The 19,602-nt window shown below is 37.1% G+C and overlaps 1 protein-coding gene across 6 annotated transcripts in view; it reads left to right on the top strand.

Annotated features, from left to right (window-relative positions):
- rtn3 (reticulon 3) overlaps positions 1-18,920 on the top strand; it is an 81,215-nt gene extending 62,295 nt beyond the window's left edge. For all 6 annotated transcript variants that reach the window (XM_039769316.1, XM_039769315.1, XM_039769318.1 and 3 more), the window contains 5 exons: positions 6,000-6,138; positions 10,133-10,202; positions 12,450-12,496; positions 13,381-13,439; positions 15,342-18,920. In XM_039769316.1, the coding sequence (XP_039625250.1) occupies positions 6,000-6,138; positions 10,133-10,202; positions 12,450-12,496; positions 13,381-13,439; positions 15,342-15,387 (361 nt within the window). In that variant the 3' untranslated portion in view covers positions 15,388-18,920. The remainder of the gene's footprint in view (positions 1-5,999; positions 6,139-10,132; positions 10,203-12,449; positions 12,497-13,380; positions 13,440-15,341) is intronic.
- Positions 18,921-19,602: the final 682 nt, after the last annotated feature.

Genomic DNA, 19,602 nt, shown 5'->3' with positions numbered 1-19,602 from the left:
TATATATATATATATATATATATATATAACATAGGCCTGACCTGACACGGCACGTATAAAAAGTACAATGACTTTTATTTTTCTTCAGCTGTGGGACACGTCTTCCCCGTGCCACACAGTCCCAAAACCACCAAGCACAAAACACAATTCTTCACCTCGCTCCATCACTCCTCCCAGACAAGCTTCGTCTCCTTCATCCCAACTCTGGCTCTCCGAGTGGTGGTGCCTGGGCCCTTTTATAGCCCACCCGGAAGTGTTCCAGGTGATTAACCACCTGGTCCTAATTGCACTTCCGGGTGGGGCTGAAGACTCGTCCAGCTGGCCTGTGGGAAGCAGACAGCCTCCCCTAGCAACCACCCCGGGCCCCAACCCAGCTGTGGAGGACTCCATCTCCCATGGAGCCCTGCGGGCGGTTGGGGAATCGCCGTCGGCCAGGGAGGCTGCCACCAAGCATCCCGGGGGAGGTATTGGACTGCCCATGGCGGCTTCCCCGGAATATATATATATATATATATATATATATATATATATATATATACTGCTCAAAAAAATTAAAGGAACACTTTGAAAACACATCAGATCTCAATGGGGAAAAAGAAATCCTCTTGGATATCTATACTGATATAGACTGGGTAATGTGTTAGGAACGAAAGGATGCCACATCGTTTGATGGAAATGAAAATGATCAACCTACAGAGCCCTGAATTCAAAGGCGCCCCAAAAATCAGAGTGAAAAAATTATGTGGCAGGCTAGTCCATTTTTCCAAAAATTTAATTGCAGCAACTCAAAATTGTGCAGCACTTTGTATGGCCCCTGTGTTCTTGTATACATGCCTGACAACATCGGTGCATGCTTCTAATGAGATGACAGATGGTGTTGTGGGGATCTCCTCCCAGATCTGGACCAGGGCATCACTGAGCTCCTGGACAGTCTGAGGTGCAACCTGGTGGCATTGGATGGACCAAAACATAATGTGCCAGAGGTGTTCTATTGGATTTAGGTCAGGAAAGTGTGGTGGCCAGTCAATGGTATCAATTCCTTCATCCTCCAGGAACTGCTTGCATACTCTCACCACATGAGGCCAGGAATTGTCGTGCACTAGGAGCCACTGTACCAGCATAGGGTCTGACAATGGGTCCAAGGATTTCATCCTGATACCTAATGGCAGCCAAGGTGCCTTTGTCAAGCCTGTAGCGGTCTGTGTGACCTTCCATGGATATGCCTCCCCAGACAATCATTAACCCACCACCAAACTGCTCATGCTGAATGATGTTACAGGCAGCATAATGTTCTCCATGGCTTCTCCAGACCCTTTCACTTCTGTCACGTGCTCAGGGTGAACCTGCTCTCATCTGTAAAAAGCACAGGGCACCAGTGGTGCATCTGCCAATTCTGGTATTCTATGGTGAATGCCAATCGAGCTGCATCCTGCTAGGCAGTGAGTTCAGGGCCCATTAGAGGACATGGGGCCCTTGGGTCACCCACATGAAGTCTTTCTGGTTGTTTGGTCAGAGACATTCACACCAGTGGCCTGCTGGAGGTCATTTTGTAGGGCTCTGGCAGTGCTCATCCTGTTCCTCCTTGCCCAAAGGAGCAGATACTGGTCCTGCTGATGGGTTATGGACCTTCTATGGCCCTCTCCAGCTCTCCTAGAGTAACTGCTTGTCTCCTAGAATCTCCTCCATGCCCTTGAGACTGTGCAGGGAGACGCAGCAAACCTTCTGGCAATGACACGTATTGATGTGCCATCCTGGAGAAGTTGGACTACCTGTGCAACCTCTGTAGGGTCCAGGTATCGCCTCATGCTACCAGTAGTGACACTGACTGTAGCCAAATGCAAAACTAGTGAAGAAACAGTCAGAAAAGATGAGGAGGGAAAAATGTCAGTGGCCTCCACCTGTTAAACCATTCCTGTTTTGGGGGTCATCTCATTGTTGCCCCTCTAGTGCATCTGTTGTTAATTTCATTAACACCACAGCAGCTGAAACTGATTAACAACCCCTCTGCTACTTAACTGACCAGATTAATATGCCATAAGTTTCATTGACTTTATGCTATACTCTGATTAAAAAGTGTTCCTTTAATTCAGAGAGAGAGAGATAGAGATAGATATATAGAGATATAGATATATATAGAGATATAGATATATATAGAGATATAGATATATATAGAGATATAGATATATATATATATATATATAGATATATAGAGATATATATATTACACACACACACATATACAGTGGGTACGGACAGTATTAATACCCCCTACAATTTTTCACTCTTTGTTATATTGCAGCCATTTGCTAAAATCATTTAAATTAATTTTTTTACCTCATTAATGTACACACAGCACCCCATATTTACAGACATAAAAAAGAATTTTTGAAATTGTTGCAGATTTAAAATAACACATGGTCCTAAGTATTCAGACCCTTTGCTCAGTATTTAGTAGAAGCACCCTTTTTGAGCTAATACAGCCATGAGTCTTCTTGGGAAAGATGCAGCAAGTTTTTCACACCTGGATTTGGGGATCCTCTGCCATTCCTCCTTGCAGATCCTCTCCAATTCTGTCAGGTTTGGATGGTAAATGTTGGTGGACACCCATTTTAAGGTCTCTCCAGAGATGCTCAATTGGGTTGTGAAGCCACTTCGTTATTTTAGCTGTGTGCTTAGGGTCATTGTCTTGTTGGAAGGTAAACCTTCGGCCCAGTCTGAGGTCTTTAGCACTCTGGAGAAGGTTTTTGTCCAGAATATCCCAGTACTTGGCCGTATTCATCTTTCCCTCGATTGCAACCAGTCGTCCTGTCCCTGCAGCTGAAAAACACCCCCACAGCATGATACTGCCACCGCCATGCTTCACTGTGGTCACTGTATTGGACAAGTGATGAGCAGTGCCTGGTTGTCTCCATACATACCGCTTAGAATTAAGGCCAAAAAGTTCTATCTTGGTCTCATCAGACCAGAGAATCTTATTCTCACCATCTCAGAGTCCTTCAGGTGTCTTTTAGCAAACTCCAAGATAGAACTTTTTGGCCTTAATTAAGCGGTATGTGTTTGGAGACAACTCTCTCTCTCTCTCTCTCTCTTCACTTTTGCAATGCACTTTTTAGGCATTATAATAAAATGGCATATCATATTCTCTTCCCTTACAACTCACTATTATAACAGCTGTTCACAGCATAGTGCTAAATAAATTTTATTTATTTATATATCTATCTATATCTATATATCTCTATATCTATAGATATATCTATAGATATAGATATATTATACACACGTGGACAAAGTTGTTGGTACCCTTCAGTCAATGAAAGAAAAACTCACAATGGTCACAGAAATAACTTTAATCTGACAAAAGTAATAATAAATAAAAATTCTATGAAATTTAACCAATGAAAGTCAGACATTGATTTTCAACCATGCTTCAACAGAATTATTTAAAAAAATAAACTCATGAAACAGGCCTGGACAAAAATGATGGTACCCTAATTTAATATTTTGTTGCACAACCTTTTGAGGCAATCACTGCAATCAAACGACTTCTGCACTTCTCAGCAGGTATTTTGGCCCACTCCTCATGAGCAAACTGCTCCAGTTGTCTCAGGTTTAAAGGGTGCCTTTTCCAGACGGCATGTTTCAGCTCTTTCCAAAGATGCTCAATAGGATTGAGGTCAGGGCTCATAGAAGGCCACTGAAGGGACAGTGTTCTTTTCTTGATATGCTTCATTTTTCCGTCTGTGAACATAGAGCTGATGTGCCTTGGCAAAAAGTTCAATTTTTGTCTCATCTGTCCATAGGACATTCTCCCAGAATCTTTGTGCCTTGTCCACATGTAGTTTGGCAAATTCCAGTCTGGCTTTTTTATGATTTGTTTTCAACAATGGTGTCCTCCTTGGTCGTCTCCCATGAAGTCCACTTTGGCTCAAACAACGACGGATGGTGCGATCTGACACTGATGTTCCTTGAGCTTGAAGTTCACCTTGGATCTCTTTAGAAGTTTTTCTGGGCTCTTTTGTTACCATTCGTATTATCCGTCTCTTTGATTTGTCAATTCTCCTCCTGCGGCCACGTCCAGGGAGGTTGGCTACAGTCCCATGGATCTTAAATTTCTGAATAATATGTGCAACTGTAGTCACAGGAACATCAAGCTGCTTCGAGATGGTCTTATAGCCTTTACCTTTGACATGCTTGTCTATAATTTTCTTTCTAATCTCCTGAGACACCTCTTTCCTTCGCTTCCTCTGGTCCATGTTGAGTGTGGTACACACCATGTCACCAAACAACACAGTGACTACCTGGAGCCCTATATATAGGTCCACTGACTGATTACAAGATTGTAGACACCTGTGATGCTAATTAGTGGACACACCTTGGATTAACATGTCCCTTTGGTCACATTATTTTCAGTCTTTTCTAGGGGTACCATCATTTTTGTCCAGGCCTGTTTCATGAGTTTTTGTTTTTTTTATTAATTCTGTTGAAGCATGGTTGAAAAGCAATGTCTGACTTTTATTAGTTAAATTTCATAGAATTTTTATTTATTATTACTTTTGTCAGATTAAAGTTATTTCTGTGACCATTTTGAGTTTTTCTTTCATTGACTGAAGGGTACCAACAATTGTGTTCACGTGTGTATAATATATCTATATCTATAGATCTATAGATAAAGCTATAGATATAGAGATATATAGATATATAAATAAGTAAAATTTATTTAGCACTATGCTGTGAACAGCTGTTATAATAGTGAGTTGTAAGGGAAGAGAATATGATATGCCATTTTATTATAATGCCTAAAAAGTGTCCTGCATCTGAATTTATCTTGTTGGGACTGAGCAAAATATAATAATAATAATATAGAGAATAATTTCTAGATTATATACACCATAACAATAATTCAACCCTCTAACTTTTTTTTAACTAATTAGATCATAAATACTCTGCCGTGTAAATCAAGTCAGATGGAACTTAAGGTGTGTGTGTGTGTATTTTTTTTTTTTTTTAATCTTGATGACCTTTCCAAGTATACATTGGTGTTGTAATGGACTGCCAACTATGTGCTGTGACTCTGCTTGAAGTCCTGTAGACTGTGTTAAAGCGTACTTAGACTCCTGTGGCAGTTTGCAGTTGTTTTAGTAAGGAAAGGAAAGAAAAGCAGGATCGTAAGCCAGTGCTGTTGCATGGGGTGAGTGGATGATGCTCACAGTGTAGGGTCACTCCAGCTTGAGCTCCTTAGGAGTAAGAGCAATCAACTATTCTGAGGGACTCTTGCAGAACATCAAAGGACATCTAGTGGCTCACAGGGTTACCCACTGGATGCTAAGGGGTGGTGCTTAAGACACAAGCAGGATTGACTTTGCTTGCCGATAGATGTCTCCCCCTTGCTGAAAAAACTTTAATGGGTTGGCAGAGGAGTCGTCGTTTTGAATGGATCCATTGCGTCTCGTAATGGTTTTGAAGGACAGGCCCTGATAGAATGTTTAATTTTGGATATTTTAACTGGTTTTTGTATTTGTTATTTTAACTTTCACAAGAACACTGTTTTATGGATATATTGACTACTTTATGGAGACCTGCACTGCACTTTGAGATTGGAACACTTTATTGTCGAAATAAAAGCATTAAGCACTTTGTACCATCTTACTTTGTGTGTCTCCTCATTGTTCAGCCCATCCTCAGTTTAGGTCTAATAATGTACCAGGTTCAAGTAGGAAAGGCCAGCCACAGGCAACATAGAGACAATCCAAACTTGATTCTTGCTCATAGCTGAAATATTTCAAGTAAAAATTAAATAGAATTCTTTATCTGTTTTGAAGAGGATCATGTAAGAACCCAAAGACTTGATTGGGAATATCAATGTTGATTGTTTTTTTGATAATCTGTTGTGTTAGAGTACAGTTGTGGTGGCTTTAAGACTTTTTAACATTGAAGACTTAAATCTTTGTAAAAGTGAGTTAATTCTCTTTTAAAACAAAAAATTAACTTTTCTTTTCCAGAGCCTACATGGAAAAGAATGTGACACTGTCTCAAGAGAGTTTTCGCCGGCATGTGGACACAGCTCTTTCTCATTTCAATTGTATTCTTAAGCAACTGATGCGCCTCTTCCTTGTTGAAGACCTCGTGGACTCCCTCAAGGTTAAAACACTAACTTGATATTCTAATGTATTGGTGGAGATGGTGTGTGTTTTTTATCCTTCTCACATATAATAGATGTAAGAATCTGGTTTTATACAGTACAGTGATCCCTCGCTATATCGCACTTCGACTTTCACGGCTTCACTCCATCGCAGATTTTAAATGTAAGCATATCTAAATATATATCACGGATTTTTTGCTGGTTCACAGATTTCTGCGGATAATGGGTCTTTTATTTTATGGTATATGTTTCCTCAGTTGGTTTGCCCAGTTGATTTCATACAAGGGACGCTATTGGCAGATGGCTGAGAAGCGACCCAATCAGTGCACGTATTACGTATTACATAAAACTCCTCAATGATATATGATATGCTTCCCGCGCGGTGCCTCACAGACTTTAAAGCTCTGACAGCATCTGTGGAATTTTGATTGTTTGCTTTTCTCTGTCTCTCACTATCTCTCACATTCTATGCTCCTGACGAGCGGGTGTTAGCAGAGGGGCTGTTTGCACAGAGGCTGTTTGCCTAGAGGATATGGACCTTCACATTGCTCTCTTTCTTGCGGCCGCTTTATCACGGTGCTTTGCATACTTAAAAGCCCAACAGCACGTATTGATTTCGGATTGTTTGCTTTTCTCTCTCTCTCTCTCTCTCTGACATTCTTTGCTAGTGACGCGCAGTCCTTTGAAGAGGAAGATATGTTTGCATTCTTTTAATTGTGAGAAAGAACTGTCATCTCTGTCTTGTCATAGAGCACAGTTTAAACTTTTGACTAAAGAATGTTATTTCATGTCTAGAAGGCTCTAATAATGTTAAAAAAACGTATTTAGAAGTTCACAAACAGGTTTTCTATGCTCTAACTGCGAAAATATTAGATTTATAAATAAAGAATCCTACTTTGCAGAAATTCATTTATCGTGGTAGAGTCTGGAACGGATTAACCGCGATAAACGAGGGTTTACTGTATGTGCATTTTTACTGTAACCTACCAAATAGAAACCTTTTCTTATTGGGTTCATAGTATTCTAGTCAGGATTCCAGAAATCTGCTTTCATTAACAACATAATGCATACAAGAAACATAAATACATGAACGCTAAATGTTGCTGGAGGGAAAAGCAAGTAATTAGTGCTTTGAAGATTGTGTGTTGTTGTATGCTGCAGTTAAAGAAGAGTGGTAGGTAGAAATTGGAACAAAGCTCATAACTTCTACTTTAGAAAATACTATTAATAACACTGCTCATGCAGGTGAGACATGTATGTGGTTTGTCTGCCTATTCAAAAGTTATTAAAAATAGATTGCTGGGCAAACCAATTATCAATTTTGGACTCGGGGAGGTCTAAAACGTCGATTCATCAAAATCTCGAAATGGAATTTTTGGAGGATTACAATAATTTTCATACATGTCGTATACAAGAAAGTCAGGGAGGTCTAAAACGTTGATTTATCAAAATCTCGACAATTACAATACTTTCCCTATACTTCATATATGAGAAAGTAAAAATAGGTTGGTATTTTTAAAGTCAAGGTTATTTCTTTACAATCATGGTATATATTAAAATTCCATCCATCCATTTTCTAACCCGCTGAATCCGAATACAGGGTCACGGGGGTCTGCTGGAGCCAATCCCAGCCAACACAGGGCACAAGGCAGGAACCAATCCTGGGCAGGGTGCCAACCCACCGCAGGACACACACAAACACACCCACACACCAAGCACACACTAGGGCCAATTTAGAATCGCCAATCCACCTAACCTGCATGTCTTTGGATTGTCGGAAGAAACAGGAGCGCCCGGAGGAAACCCACGCAGACACGGGGAGAACATGCAAACTCCACGTAGGGAGGACCCGGGAAGCGAACCCGGGTCTCCTAACTGCGAGGCAGCAGCGCTACCACTGCGCCACCGTGCCGCCCATATATTATAAAGTGAAGCATTGTTTATACATTTTTAAAGTCCTTGTCTGTTCTTGCAGCTGACAGTTGTGCTAAAGGATACATGGCTCTATCAGTGAATGAAAAATGCCTCAAGTCTTAATGAATACATCCATTTTTCAAGCCAAAAATGTTTTCAAATATATATTTGCATATTTAGATTACACACATTGTAAAATGGTGTATCCATTTTTTAGAAATGAAGAAAATAAGCACAATGCAATACATAATCGTGACACTCGGCCATCTTAAAAGGAGACTGTGCACTTTGCAACTGCTGTTCGTTTTCTGCCATGGCATCTTTCCGAGCCAAGGGCGTGGATTTACCATGGAAAGTCCTCATGCAGTGCTGCTAGTGACACTGAATGTTGGTACCCTGATGTGAATTGCTACTGTATCACTGTTCTGTAGACAGGCTATAATAACTGAAAAGGGCACACTTATCATTGCTTATATTCTTTTACAATACAGAAGCTTATCTCATTATTTCAGCAGCCTCTTCTACCATGCAACGATATGTATTTCCAGCACACTACGCTCCGCTCAGGGTCGGAGAACACCTATATGCCACACTTTTCCCTTCACTTCTTATCTGTGGCTATGCATCATGAGCACAGTCTTGGTCAGCTTTTTTTCCTACCAAACGGGCAAACTCTACTAATAATCTGTCAAACAAGATAAAGCTATTAGAGTCTCCAAACAAGATGATAGTTTACAGGTCTTGGCAATTGCTGTGTCCATAGTTTGCGCCTTTGGCCCCCAGCCATCAATATTGCTGGTTCTGTTGGTAGCACAGAGGTATCATTCCAGCCTCGCCATGCCATTGTCTGCATGAGTTTTCCATGTTCTTTCCTTGTATTTACAAATGGATTGTTTATTTGTTAAAAGTACTACGGAACTCTTATGTGCTCTTTTCACTATGCTGCCACTCACTATGAATCTCACACAGACTGGGGGAAAAGTAATTGTCATTTAGGAAAAAATAATCATATGATGTAAACATACATCTCTGTTATTACAAACTTTGCCAGAACATAACTGTTGACAAAACAGAACTGCAGAGGCAAAAGTAGAATTCTAAACAGAATATAGCTTGGAACTGTGTGCTTGTTGGGTTTTCACAACTCCACCCATGATGCAGACTGTGAACACACCAGGCAAAAGAGGAATGTATTCTTACCTCAAAAAAAATAGTTCCAAGAATCGGTGATAAGAATTTTTTCTAGTTTTCTTTCATTTTTGCAAGAATGACTCCAAAAGTGAAAGTCTGATTTTCTTGAATTGAAATCTTTGCTGGTTCAAAGTGAACATGGATTTTTTTTTTCTTTTATGTTTCTACAGTCATCAATGAACCCATGTATACATTAGTCCCATTGTATAAATTTCATGAACAGACAAGGTAATTTTAAAATTTCTGGAAAAAAAAGCTTCAGAACACAATGTTATGTTGTAAATTTTATATACCATGATTGTGAAGAAATAACTTTGACAAACAGTACTGTCCTGTGCAAACCAGGTTTCTTGTCCACTACAAACTAAAACTGATGTTTTACTCCGCAGAAAAAGGATTGGCATTTGTGTTTCCATCCTGTTGCCGTGTCTGTCATTTCAAAAGATTGTGCATCACAAACATTTTTAGCAATATGCATCATCATAATTATACAGTGAGGCATATTACTGCTTTTACAAACCCTGTGTCAAATAGCATATAACAGACACATACATTGCATGGTGAACTGCAAATGTTGAATTCTACATTAATTACTTAGTAAATATGAAAAATATGGGAAAGCATATGAATTACTAGACAGAAATTTAGATTTACAGTTAACCTGGCTTCATATCCTCCATTCTTTAACCAACCTTATTTTCCATAAACATCTAATTGAAACTAAACTATAACCCCTTCTGGCATATGCAGTGTTATAGGTGAGAAATTAAAATAACCACATAATTCAGTTGGCATCAAAGTGACTATTAATATCAAAATGCCTTCTTAGACTCTGTTTGCATTTTTGCATTATTTTTAATGGTCATCCTTATTTGTATTCTTCCACAGCTTGCTGTTGTGATGTGGCTTCTTACTTACGTTGGTGCAATCTTCAATGGCATTACACTGCTAATTATTGGTGAGATATTACAGCTGTATGTTATGAATATTATTACTTTTTGCCAGTTAAAACAGTACCCATCTAATATACTCTTGTATGTACTAGCCCCACTGTTAATGGCAGGTGGTAACTGTGTCATGCACTACTAGACTCAAATTGAAATCAACTTTTTATTTTGGCACTTTTATTTAGGGGAATAACTTCATAGCCACCCACTTAAGCTATGCAGTGGAAGCTTGATTTATACAGTGGTTATAAAAAGTCCACAGACCCCTGCCAAAATTGCAGATTTTGTGTAATAAAAATAAAACAAAGTTAAATCCTGTTGGAACTTATTCCACCTTCATTGCAAAACTACAAATCTATAAAATGAAGGTAAAAACAAATCAAACTGTTTAGTGAAAAAAGAAAAAAAAACATAAAAATGGGTTGCATTAGTATGCACACTCTTTAATAATCAAATAGTAGTTAGTATTCACCTGACATCAATTAAAGTGGCTCTGATTGAGCTCAGATAAACTTTGGATGTTCCTGTAGGATTATTTTGACATCCTTTTGGTTGCAGTATACTCCAAAAGCCATGGTCTGCAGAGAGCTTTTGAAACATGAACGGGATCTAATCATTTAAAGGTACCAATTAGGACAGGTGTACAAAAAGTATCCAAAGCATTAAACATCCCATGGAAAACGGTAAAGACAGTCATCAACAAGTGGAGAAAATATGGCTCAACTCTAACTGTACTATGATCAGGACGTTCCTCCAAAACTGATGAGAAGACAGGAGAAAACTAGTCGGGCAGGCCACCAAGAAGCTGCAGCAGACATTAAAGGAGCTGCAAGATTTCCTGGCAAGTACTGGTTGTTCTCTACATGTGACAGCAATCAACCAAATTCTTCATATGTCTAGGTTGTGGGGTAGGATAGCAAGACAAAAGCCTTTTTTCACAAAGAAAAATATCCTAGCCTGGCTAAACTTTTCAAAAAGTTATACCCGGTCTCCCACAACCATGTGGAAAAATGTATAATTGTCTGATAAGGTGGAGTTATTTGGCCATAATTCCAAAAGGCATATTTGGCACAGAAACAATATGGCACATTACCAAAGGAACACCATAGCCTCAGTGAGGCATAAAACCTTCAAGCCTCTGCTCTGAAGCTGAAGATGAATAGGTACGACACCTTTCACCCAAAGCAATTATAAAAAAAGGATCAGTGTTCTGGAATGGCCTAGCCAGAGCCCAAACCTTAATCCAGTTGAAAATCTGGGGGGGTGATCTAAAGAGAGCTTTGCATAGGAGATGCTGTCATAATTTGACAGGTCTGGAAATTTTTTGCAAGGAGGAGTGGGCAAAAAGTCCAGATGTGCCAAACTGATAACTTGCCCAAAAAGACTGAGTACTGTAATAAAATCAAAAGGTGCATTAACTACATATTAGTTTAGGTGGTGTGCACGCTAATACAGCCAGGTTTTTGTATGTTTGTGTGTTTTCTGTTTTCACTGAAGTTCCTGATTTGTTTTCACCTTCCTTGAATAGATTGCAATTTTACAATAAAGTTGTAAGTTCTGAAAGGATTTATCTTGGTTTCATTTCTTATTACACAAAATCTGTGATTTTTGGCAGGGGTGTGTAGACTTTATGTCCACTGTAAATTATGCCCATATCAAAATACTACTAGATTAAGTTTTGTCATCATGAGGACATTGATTTAATATTTTAAAACTTTTCAAATAGGAGAAAATGAAATGTGCCTGTTTATAAGTCATAGTTGGACATTCCAGTCAAACACACTATGCATTATTCCACAAGACCATCATTATTCAGCAAAAATTGAACATAAATCTGAGTCATGTTCTAGAGTTTTTCTAAAGGACATTTTATTTTGCATCTACTAACATTATATGGGAGGACTAACTTGCATCAATTTTCTTACTCTCAGAAAATTGTTTGCGGTGTATGCTCTGCCACCTTACATAAAGTATGTTCTTTCTATCTTCATTGCTTTTAATTCATGTTCCTGTTTTTTCTGAAAAACTGTCTTGACCAGACTGCATTCTTCATACTTGACGATTCTTTAGATAATCAGTAGCTATAATAGGAAATTTTAGTTTTATGTCTCTGCATTTACTTTGTGTTGTCAGTAAGACGCCCTATGCACTACATTACGCTTGTACCAGCATACCTAAAATTTACAGCATGTGTTCTGTACATCGTGTAACATGTACATTTATGTTGAACTGATCTAAGTTTTATTTTTGTTTTGCAGCTGACATTTTAATATTCAGTGTTCCTGTCTTTTATGAAAAGTATAAGGTGAGAATGTTAATTATGCACCATGGCAGTTTATTTTAGATACAAGTACTTTAGGTAGGTAATCTGGCAGTTTCATAATTCGCAGATTTAAGTCGGTCTTTCTCAGTCATGTGATCTATGAGCATTACACCATTTGAAATAAACCCAAAATCATTTTTTATAACCTTGTAAATAGACTGTCTTCACTACAGTGCGCAGTCATATTTCTGCTAGTGTCATGATTTTTTTATGTCATCTGTTTATTGAAGATTTTTAATTTTGCAAAGGGGAAAATACAATTAATTGTTGATTGTTTGAAATACTGTAATGTATTTCACTGAATATTTTATTGAGTATGGTGCTTTTTAAACATTATATTTACTACAATTTTTGTGATATCTTTCCTTTTAAAGTTTCATTTCTGTGTCAGGTTATTGAAGGATATGCATTGCTGTTTTCTGACAAGTTGTATCATGTACTGGAATTTTTTTTTTCCCCTTATAAATAAAGATGTTTGAAGTAGATTTACTCATCAGTTTCAAAGTATGAAAAGCTGGATGGGGGAAGTGGAATTACATTTATGGCAACAATTTTGAATTGAACATTCATTCTGTCTTCCTTTTTGTAAGCCGTTACTGTAAGCTGAAAGCATCGACACAAAATAAAAACCCTTAATGTGTTTAAGGCCATTTTGGATCCTTGTAAGTTCAAAAGAGGCCCTTACATTGCATAGCTATTAAAACGCTAAGTTATAAATATTTGTCTGCATCTTCCCATATTACAGATTTAGGCAAATCCATACCTATTTTTGATGTAGTATACAATATGTAAATTCCATTGCAATCCCACATTCCTAATTACAGCTTTGGCTTCTTAAACATTTTGTCTGCTTTGCTTCTTTATAGGCTCAAATAGACCACTATGTTGGGATGGTTCGTGAGCACATTAAATGTGCTGTTTCAAAGTAAGTCAATTTCTAGTCTGTTTGAATGACAAGTTTATTTCCATGAACTTTTGTAGTTTAAAATTCAAATTTTTCATTAAGCAATTCATGTTTGTAGTTGTTCTTAGAAACAAGTTTAGGTCACACTGTTAATTTTATTTATTTATTTTTTTGTGAAATTCCTAACACAACCTTATGTGAGAGAATTAAATTTTTGTCAGAATTTTTATCTAGAATAACTACTGAGACATGCAAGTAAAAATATCTTTATACATTTCTGATCTGCCTATGTTGTTTTGTAAAATTTTTGGTTTCAGATTTAAACACAAGTAAGAGAAACAAGCTCTCACTGGAGACAATGAAACGCTTTAGGTTTAGGTTTGCATAACATCTGTCTGTATGTATGTATATGTATATATGTATATATGTGTATATGTGTATATATATATGCGCAAATGTTCTCTGTTAAAACAGAAACGTTCACCTAAAAAAACACGGTGGAAGTTCAGCTTAGACATTTAATTTGTTTTGATGGTCACTATTTGCACATTGTTTTTTCAAATAGTCAGATATTCATTAAATGGTGATGATGTCTAATTGGCAGTCCAATTTTTGTAGTGATATAAAATGTTACATATGTTAATAAACCTATTGATGAGGATTTTCAGTTAATATGCAAGTAAAGTGCTTCTTTCTGTATTTTATGATATTAAAAACCCTAAGCTAGCTTGGCGTCACTATGGACGACTTATTAAAGAGTACTTCTTTCACCAAAAGCTTGTAGCTTATTTTTTATTTGTACTAAGTTATTGAACATTCAACAAATTCATCAATTTCTTGGTCAGTCCGCATCACACAGAGGCTACACTTCCTCAGAGGAGAGGTGGGTTACTATAGGCAGATATTGCTTCTGCCCACTAGCAACACAAGATATTCCTGCTCTATTTTAGGGTATCTGTGGCCAGGTAATAGAATCCCATTTGGGATGTGTCTTCTCCTGCAGTTTGAACTGCTACCCTGTTCTCTCTGTGAATTCACTCTTTTTAAAAATGTTATCAGTGTTTTCTACCTGCTATATCTAAGTGGCATTCATAATCTGAATTTCTATCACTTTCCTATAAATGGATAATAGAATGCAAAACATGTTGAATTCCCCTTTCTACTGAAAGAATAATGTTACATGTATTAACCAGATAAGAAAATGCAAAATAAGAGTGTATTTTTGTATAAATTAAACATATTTTACTTTACATCTAAAGAATATGACAACTATTTAAAGAAAAAAAAATCAAAACAGTAGGTTGCTAGGAATACTGAAATGTGATTTGTCAATGTTGACTGTGCCATCTGAGCTTGACGCTGATGATTAATCACATTTGTTTTGGATTTACACATGGTGGTATAAGTGCACTGTGGTCTTTTTTTTGATTGAGGAGAACAGGAAAATATGTGACTGACTGGTTTTGTCATTGCTCTTGCACAATCAAGCTTTATCCTGTATTTCCAAATGTAACGTCATGTTGTGAGCCTAGAACCTTGAGAGACAACATAAGATTTGCAGGGTTTTGAAAACTGTGAGCTTAACTAATGAGAGGGTCACAAAAGGTCATTAAGCACTTTAACATTAAATGTTGACAAATAACAAATTAAATATTGGTCTCCTGGCAACAGTAGAAATTAGTTATGTGCACACAATTGCTATCATCCAAAATATGAGATGTAGAGGCAAATAAATCTGCATTATAAGTATGCACTAGTTAATGTACTTTGATTAATGGTGTGTTAACTGTTCCTACTTGAAGCTTTTTTTTCCACTTAATTGAATTGGTAAGAGAGATTTTATTATACTAAGGAAGGCATAAAATTAGGGTAAAGTGCATGTAGCATTCTTGCATTTTTAACCTTTTCCTCTTCTCTTTGCAGGGTCCAGGCGAAGGTTCCAGGTGTGGCCAAACGTAAAGCTGAATAAAAAATGTCATCACAACCCCAACCCTACACTCGTTGTACTGCACTGAGTCAGCTAGTAAAGCTATTAAATAATTAATGTAACAGTAAAACTACACTTGCAAAGGAATGTGCTCACCTCAGCTTGAGCCAGCATCCATGTGTCTTTGCAAAAGTTGTAATGTGAAAAACATTCTAGAAGAAGAGAGAGAAAAATAAGTTCAGTGGCTTTTTTTATATTTATTTTTGCTTGTTTTTGTCTGAACTTTGCTAAATGTGACTATAGGGTTCTTCAAGCCACTGTTTAAATGACGTGTAAAACACAGAAGCAGAAGTTATTTGAAGAGACATAAAAACCTACCCCCACAAGTATGGAAGTGTGCCACGCGAGATGGTGCGATTGCATTTCATTGCCAGTTACAGTTGTTATTTGATAAGTGCTTACTTCAGAAATCCTGTTTAGGAACACTTAATGGTCATGATTAGACTCTACATTTTTTTTTTTTTAAACTTGAAATGAAAAAGTTTAGGACCTCTTGCATGCACTAATTTATACAATGGGTAACATTTAACTTTTCATATTAAATGCCAAGTGCTTTTGGATGTCAGTTTTATCTTTTTTTTTTCTTTTTTTCTTTTTAACAAGATTTATTTTCATCACTTTCTAAACCCTCTAGTTCACAATTCTTCATATTGTCAATTTTTTACACTGAAATTTTTTTGGGGGTGGTGGAAAATAGTAGTGCTAATTAGCAGCACAAAGGTTTCAGAAGTGCTTTGTTAATTAAAATTGATCTTTGAAAAGTTTAAACGTGGGTGCCACAGTTCTGTGATGTGTGTTGTGAAATCCATATATAGGAGAAATACCTTGACTTTTCCTCCTCAATTTAATTACATTTACTAACCGAATGTAGCTGGGAGAGTATATATGCAGATGCTAGGTGTTGTTTAAATGTCTTGGATGAAGGTACTGGTAAAGTTTAGACTGTTGTTTCAGTCTGAACCCAGGCACAGGAATACTTAACATACATAGAGCTTCATAAAGTGCATGCAAGTTTGCCTGTTTTTAAGTGGAACTGTCCACCACCACTTATTTGAAGGATCAACATCTAGAAAATACTTAACCCACATATTATGGTTGCCAACCCTTAACACTTTACCAGTTGTCATGGCCTGGCTCCCTTTCTACTTCCATTTATCTCATGTTAAACAATCTGCAGACGAGTTGCTTTTGCTAAAGTGAACTCTGGTATCATGACCATGCCATTAGCACAGTAAACTCTTGCACCTATGAAATATTCCAGATCATCATATCCTCCTCCTTCAGCTGTCCGCTCCTTTCACTATTGTTTTAACTGATCCAGTATAGGGGTGCAAAGTAAATTTTTAAGGAAGGCTTTAGTACACTGTTCAAATTCTAGAGAGCTGAAGAAAAGTCTGAAGTAGTTTGTTTTATGAAGGAGACCAGAAGCTCTACCCTGCTGTTTGTTGTGGAAGAAAGCAAGAGAAGATTTTTGAGTAAGAAAATCAATAAAAAAAAGGGCACAATTGTTAGATCTCAGGCCTGCTTGCCATTTTTTTCTTATTTTTAACACTTGTTTGCCTATTTTGAGCACATCTGAGGTTGTCCCAGATTGAGGGATATCGGATATGTTAAGACATAAAATTCTTGCGGTTTTATTGGTTTACAGAAGCTAACCTGATACAAATTATTACAGAAATTTAAACTAAACAAATATCCAGGTGGATTGTCACAGTCAGTTTTTTTTTTTTTTTTCAACATTAGTTGAATTAATTCATTTGTGTCCTTAAAATTGACAAAATTGGTGAAGTCTTTATATTCATTATGTACAACATTCAATGTGTGTAATATAGAACACTTCTTGGGGCCTGAAATTTTGAGGTTCATCACTGCAGAACACAGTGTTTTTATTTTTTTATGTGCTTCTTTTCAAGAAAATCAAGAAAAATAGACGAACCTTTCCATCTGTTATACACCATAATATTTATATCGGCCAACAGACTTCATTCATTTTAGTACTATTTAGAATTGAGGAGCTCATGAATTTCTCTCTTTGCTTTAGTAAATGCTGCAGCTCCTGTAAAGTATTTTGAAAGTTTTGCCTTAAAATTAACAGAGTAAACGAAATGCCGTCTACCCTATTTGATAGACCTTTTTGTCTACCACACTGTACTTTATTAGCAAGCACCCATTCCTCTAGTTCAATTATTTTGTTTTAATATATGTAGGTTTGGACTTTTTTTTTTTTTTCTTTCAAAAACAAGTATTACCAGACTTAATTTACTGATTTGTAGAATGTATGTAATGTAATTCCTAACTTTTAGGTTAAAGGCATGACTGAATGGTGCATAATACCCCTCAGATCTTTATCCAGAGTTATATTTAAACAATTTAAGATAAATTAAAATGTAAAAGTGAATGAAACATGTTTTAAGGAAACAAGGTAGAGCCAAGTTAAAAAAAGATAATACACATTTTGCCCAAAAATGTACCTCCCAATGATATGCTTGTCTTTCATTTAGATAATTGGTAGATTTCCATAATTGAATGCAGGACCTGCTTACTCTAATTCATATTTATTGAAGATCGTTAAATATAAAATTTTAACTTCTTAATATGTTTTGGCTTGTATTCAGTATTAAATTTAACTGAATGAGACTGCCACTATTACATTGGGCCCCATATAGTTGGACATTACTCATTATTTTAAGCAAGTGTGCAGAAAATGTTTGCAGTGTAAGAAAAGTTACATGTGTAAAAGAAGTGTCATTGGTGTACCATTATGACGCTTAAGAAACTGGAATACTGGGCAATGATATTTACTCTTGCCCACAGTTTCTGAATAAATATCATCTTTATCTTAAATATTAGTTGTGTTTTAGGTATTTCTATTTTAAATGGCTAAATATTGAATCCAGCCAATAACATGCAAGAGATTTCTATTACTTGTGCAATTTATAGGGATCAAAGTTGTTGACTTATCCCTACATTTTTTTTTTTTTTTTTGTATTGATTCCATGCACTGAGAATTATTGACTTTTGCAATTAAAATGACAGAGGACACCTTTCAAGCCTGAACATTCAGTATATATGAAAATACAGTCTTGAGTTTAGAGAAAGAGGGAGGGAGATTGCAGGTTTACATAATCAGGATTGGGAATTTTTGTGTTTGAGGCAATTTAATGTAGGAAGAGTACAGAAACGACTTTCTCTTGTTTTACCAATATGGCTCATGATCTTGGGTGGAATTTTTCAGTCTACAGCCATGCATTTCTTGTCCATACTTACTGCTAATTTTTGTTGATATTTTAGTGAAAGTGTGAAGATATATGCATTTGCCTCCCTTCCATGATATTTGTTTTCTAATTCTGAAGCAAGCAAAATTGGTTTTGTTTAATGTAGAAATCAGTATACTAATGCTCTGTTTGTTAGGCGTAAATATAGTAAATATTCAGAAGAATAGAATGAAAATGAGATGAAGTCCTTGTTTCCTATACCAGTGTCAATGTGATACTAATAAACTGGTGGTAAGTAAACTTGTTGTGTGTGTGTTATTTTTATCAGCAATGCTCAAGGGGGCTGAAGAGGGCCACTCCAACTGAGTATTTTTTGGGGTAGGTAGCTGAAGTGACCTTATGTTCACAGGACATTCCTGCATAAGGCCGAGGGGTGGCAGTGGGAGACAAAAGAGGAAGGTGAGGTGCCTGTGATTAAAAAGTTTTCCTGTCGACGGGCACGGCCATCTCCACTTGCTGCAGGATTCCATTGGGGTTGGCAGAGGACACCTTGATTTTAGAGAGTCCACCTAGGAATTGTGAATTTTTTTTTTTTTAGATATGAATCCTGCCTTGTGATTTTAACCTTGGTTTTTAATGGATTATGTATTTATTAGATTTTTAACCTCCACCTTCACTTAGGATTACTTATTGAAGACTGATCACTGCACTGTTTATTTGGTTGCTGTTTTAATAAAAGCACTGAGCACAGTTTGTACCAACCCCTTGCAAAGAAGTATGTGCCCTCATTTGCCTGGCTCATGACTGCTGACAGTTCTGGGTTGAAGAGGCTCCCAGTAGTGACAAGGGAGTGTGGGGCTCACCCGGACCAACACAAACATTAATGTTGAGGTGCATTACTCTATAAAACTTTGTGACTCATCAAGCAAGTGCAGAAGAGACACAGAAAAACAAATGTATGGGGATAAAGTTATATTCTGCA

The sequence above is a fragment of the Polypterus senegalus genome, chromosome 11, assembly GCF_016835505.1.
Source record: "Polypterus senegalus isolate Bchr_013 chromosome 11, ASM1683550v1, whole genome shotgun sequence".
Taxonomy (NCBI): Eukaryota; Metazoa; Chordata; class Cladistia; order Polypteriformes; family Polypteridae; genus Polypterus; species Polypterus senegalus.
Note: the sequence above shows the minus strand (reverse complement) of the source record. Positions and strands in the feature narration are given on the sequence as shown.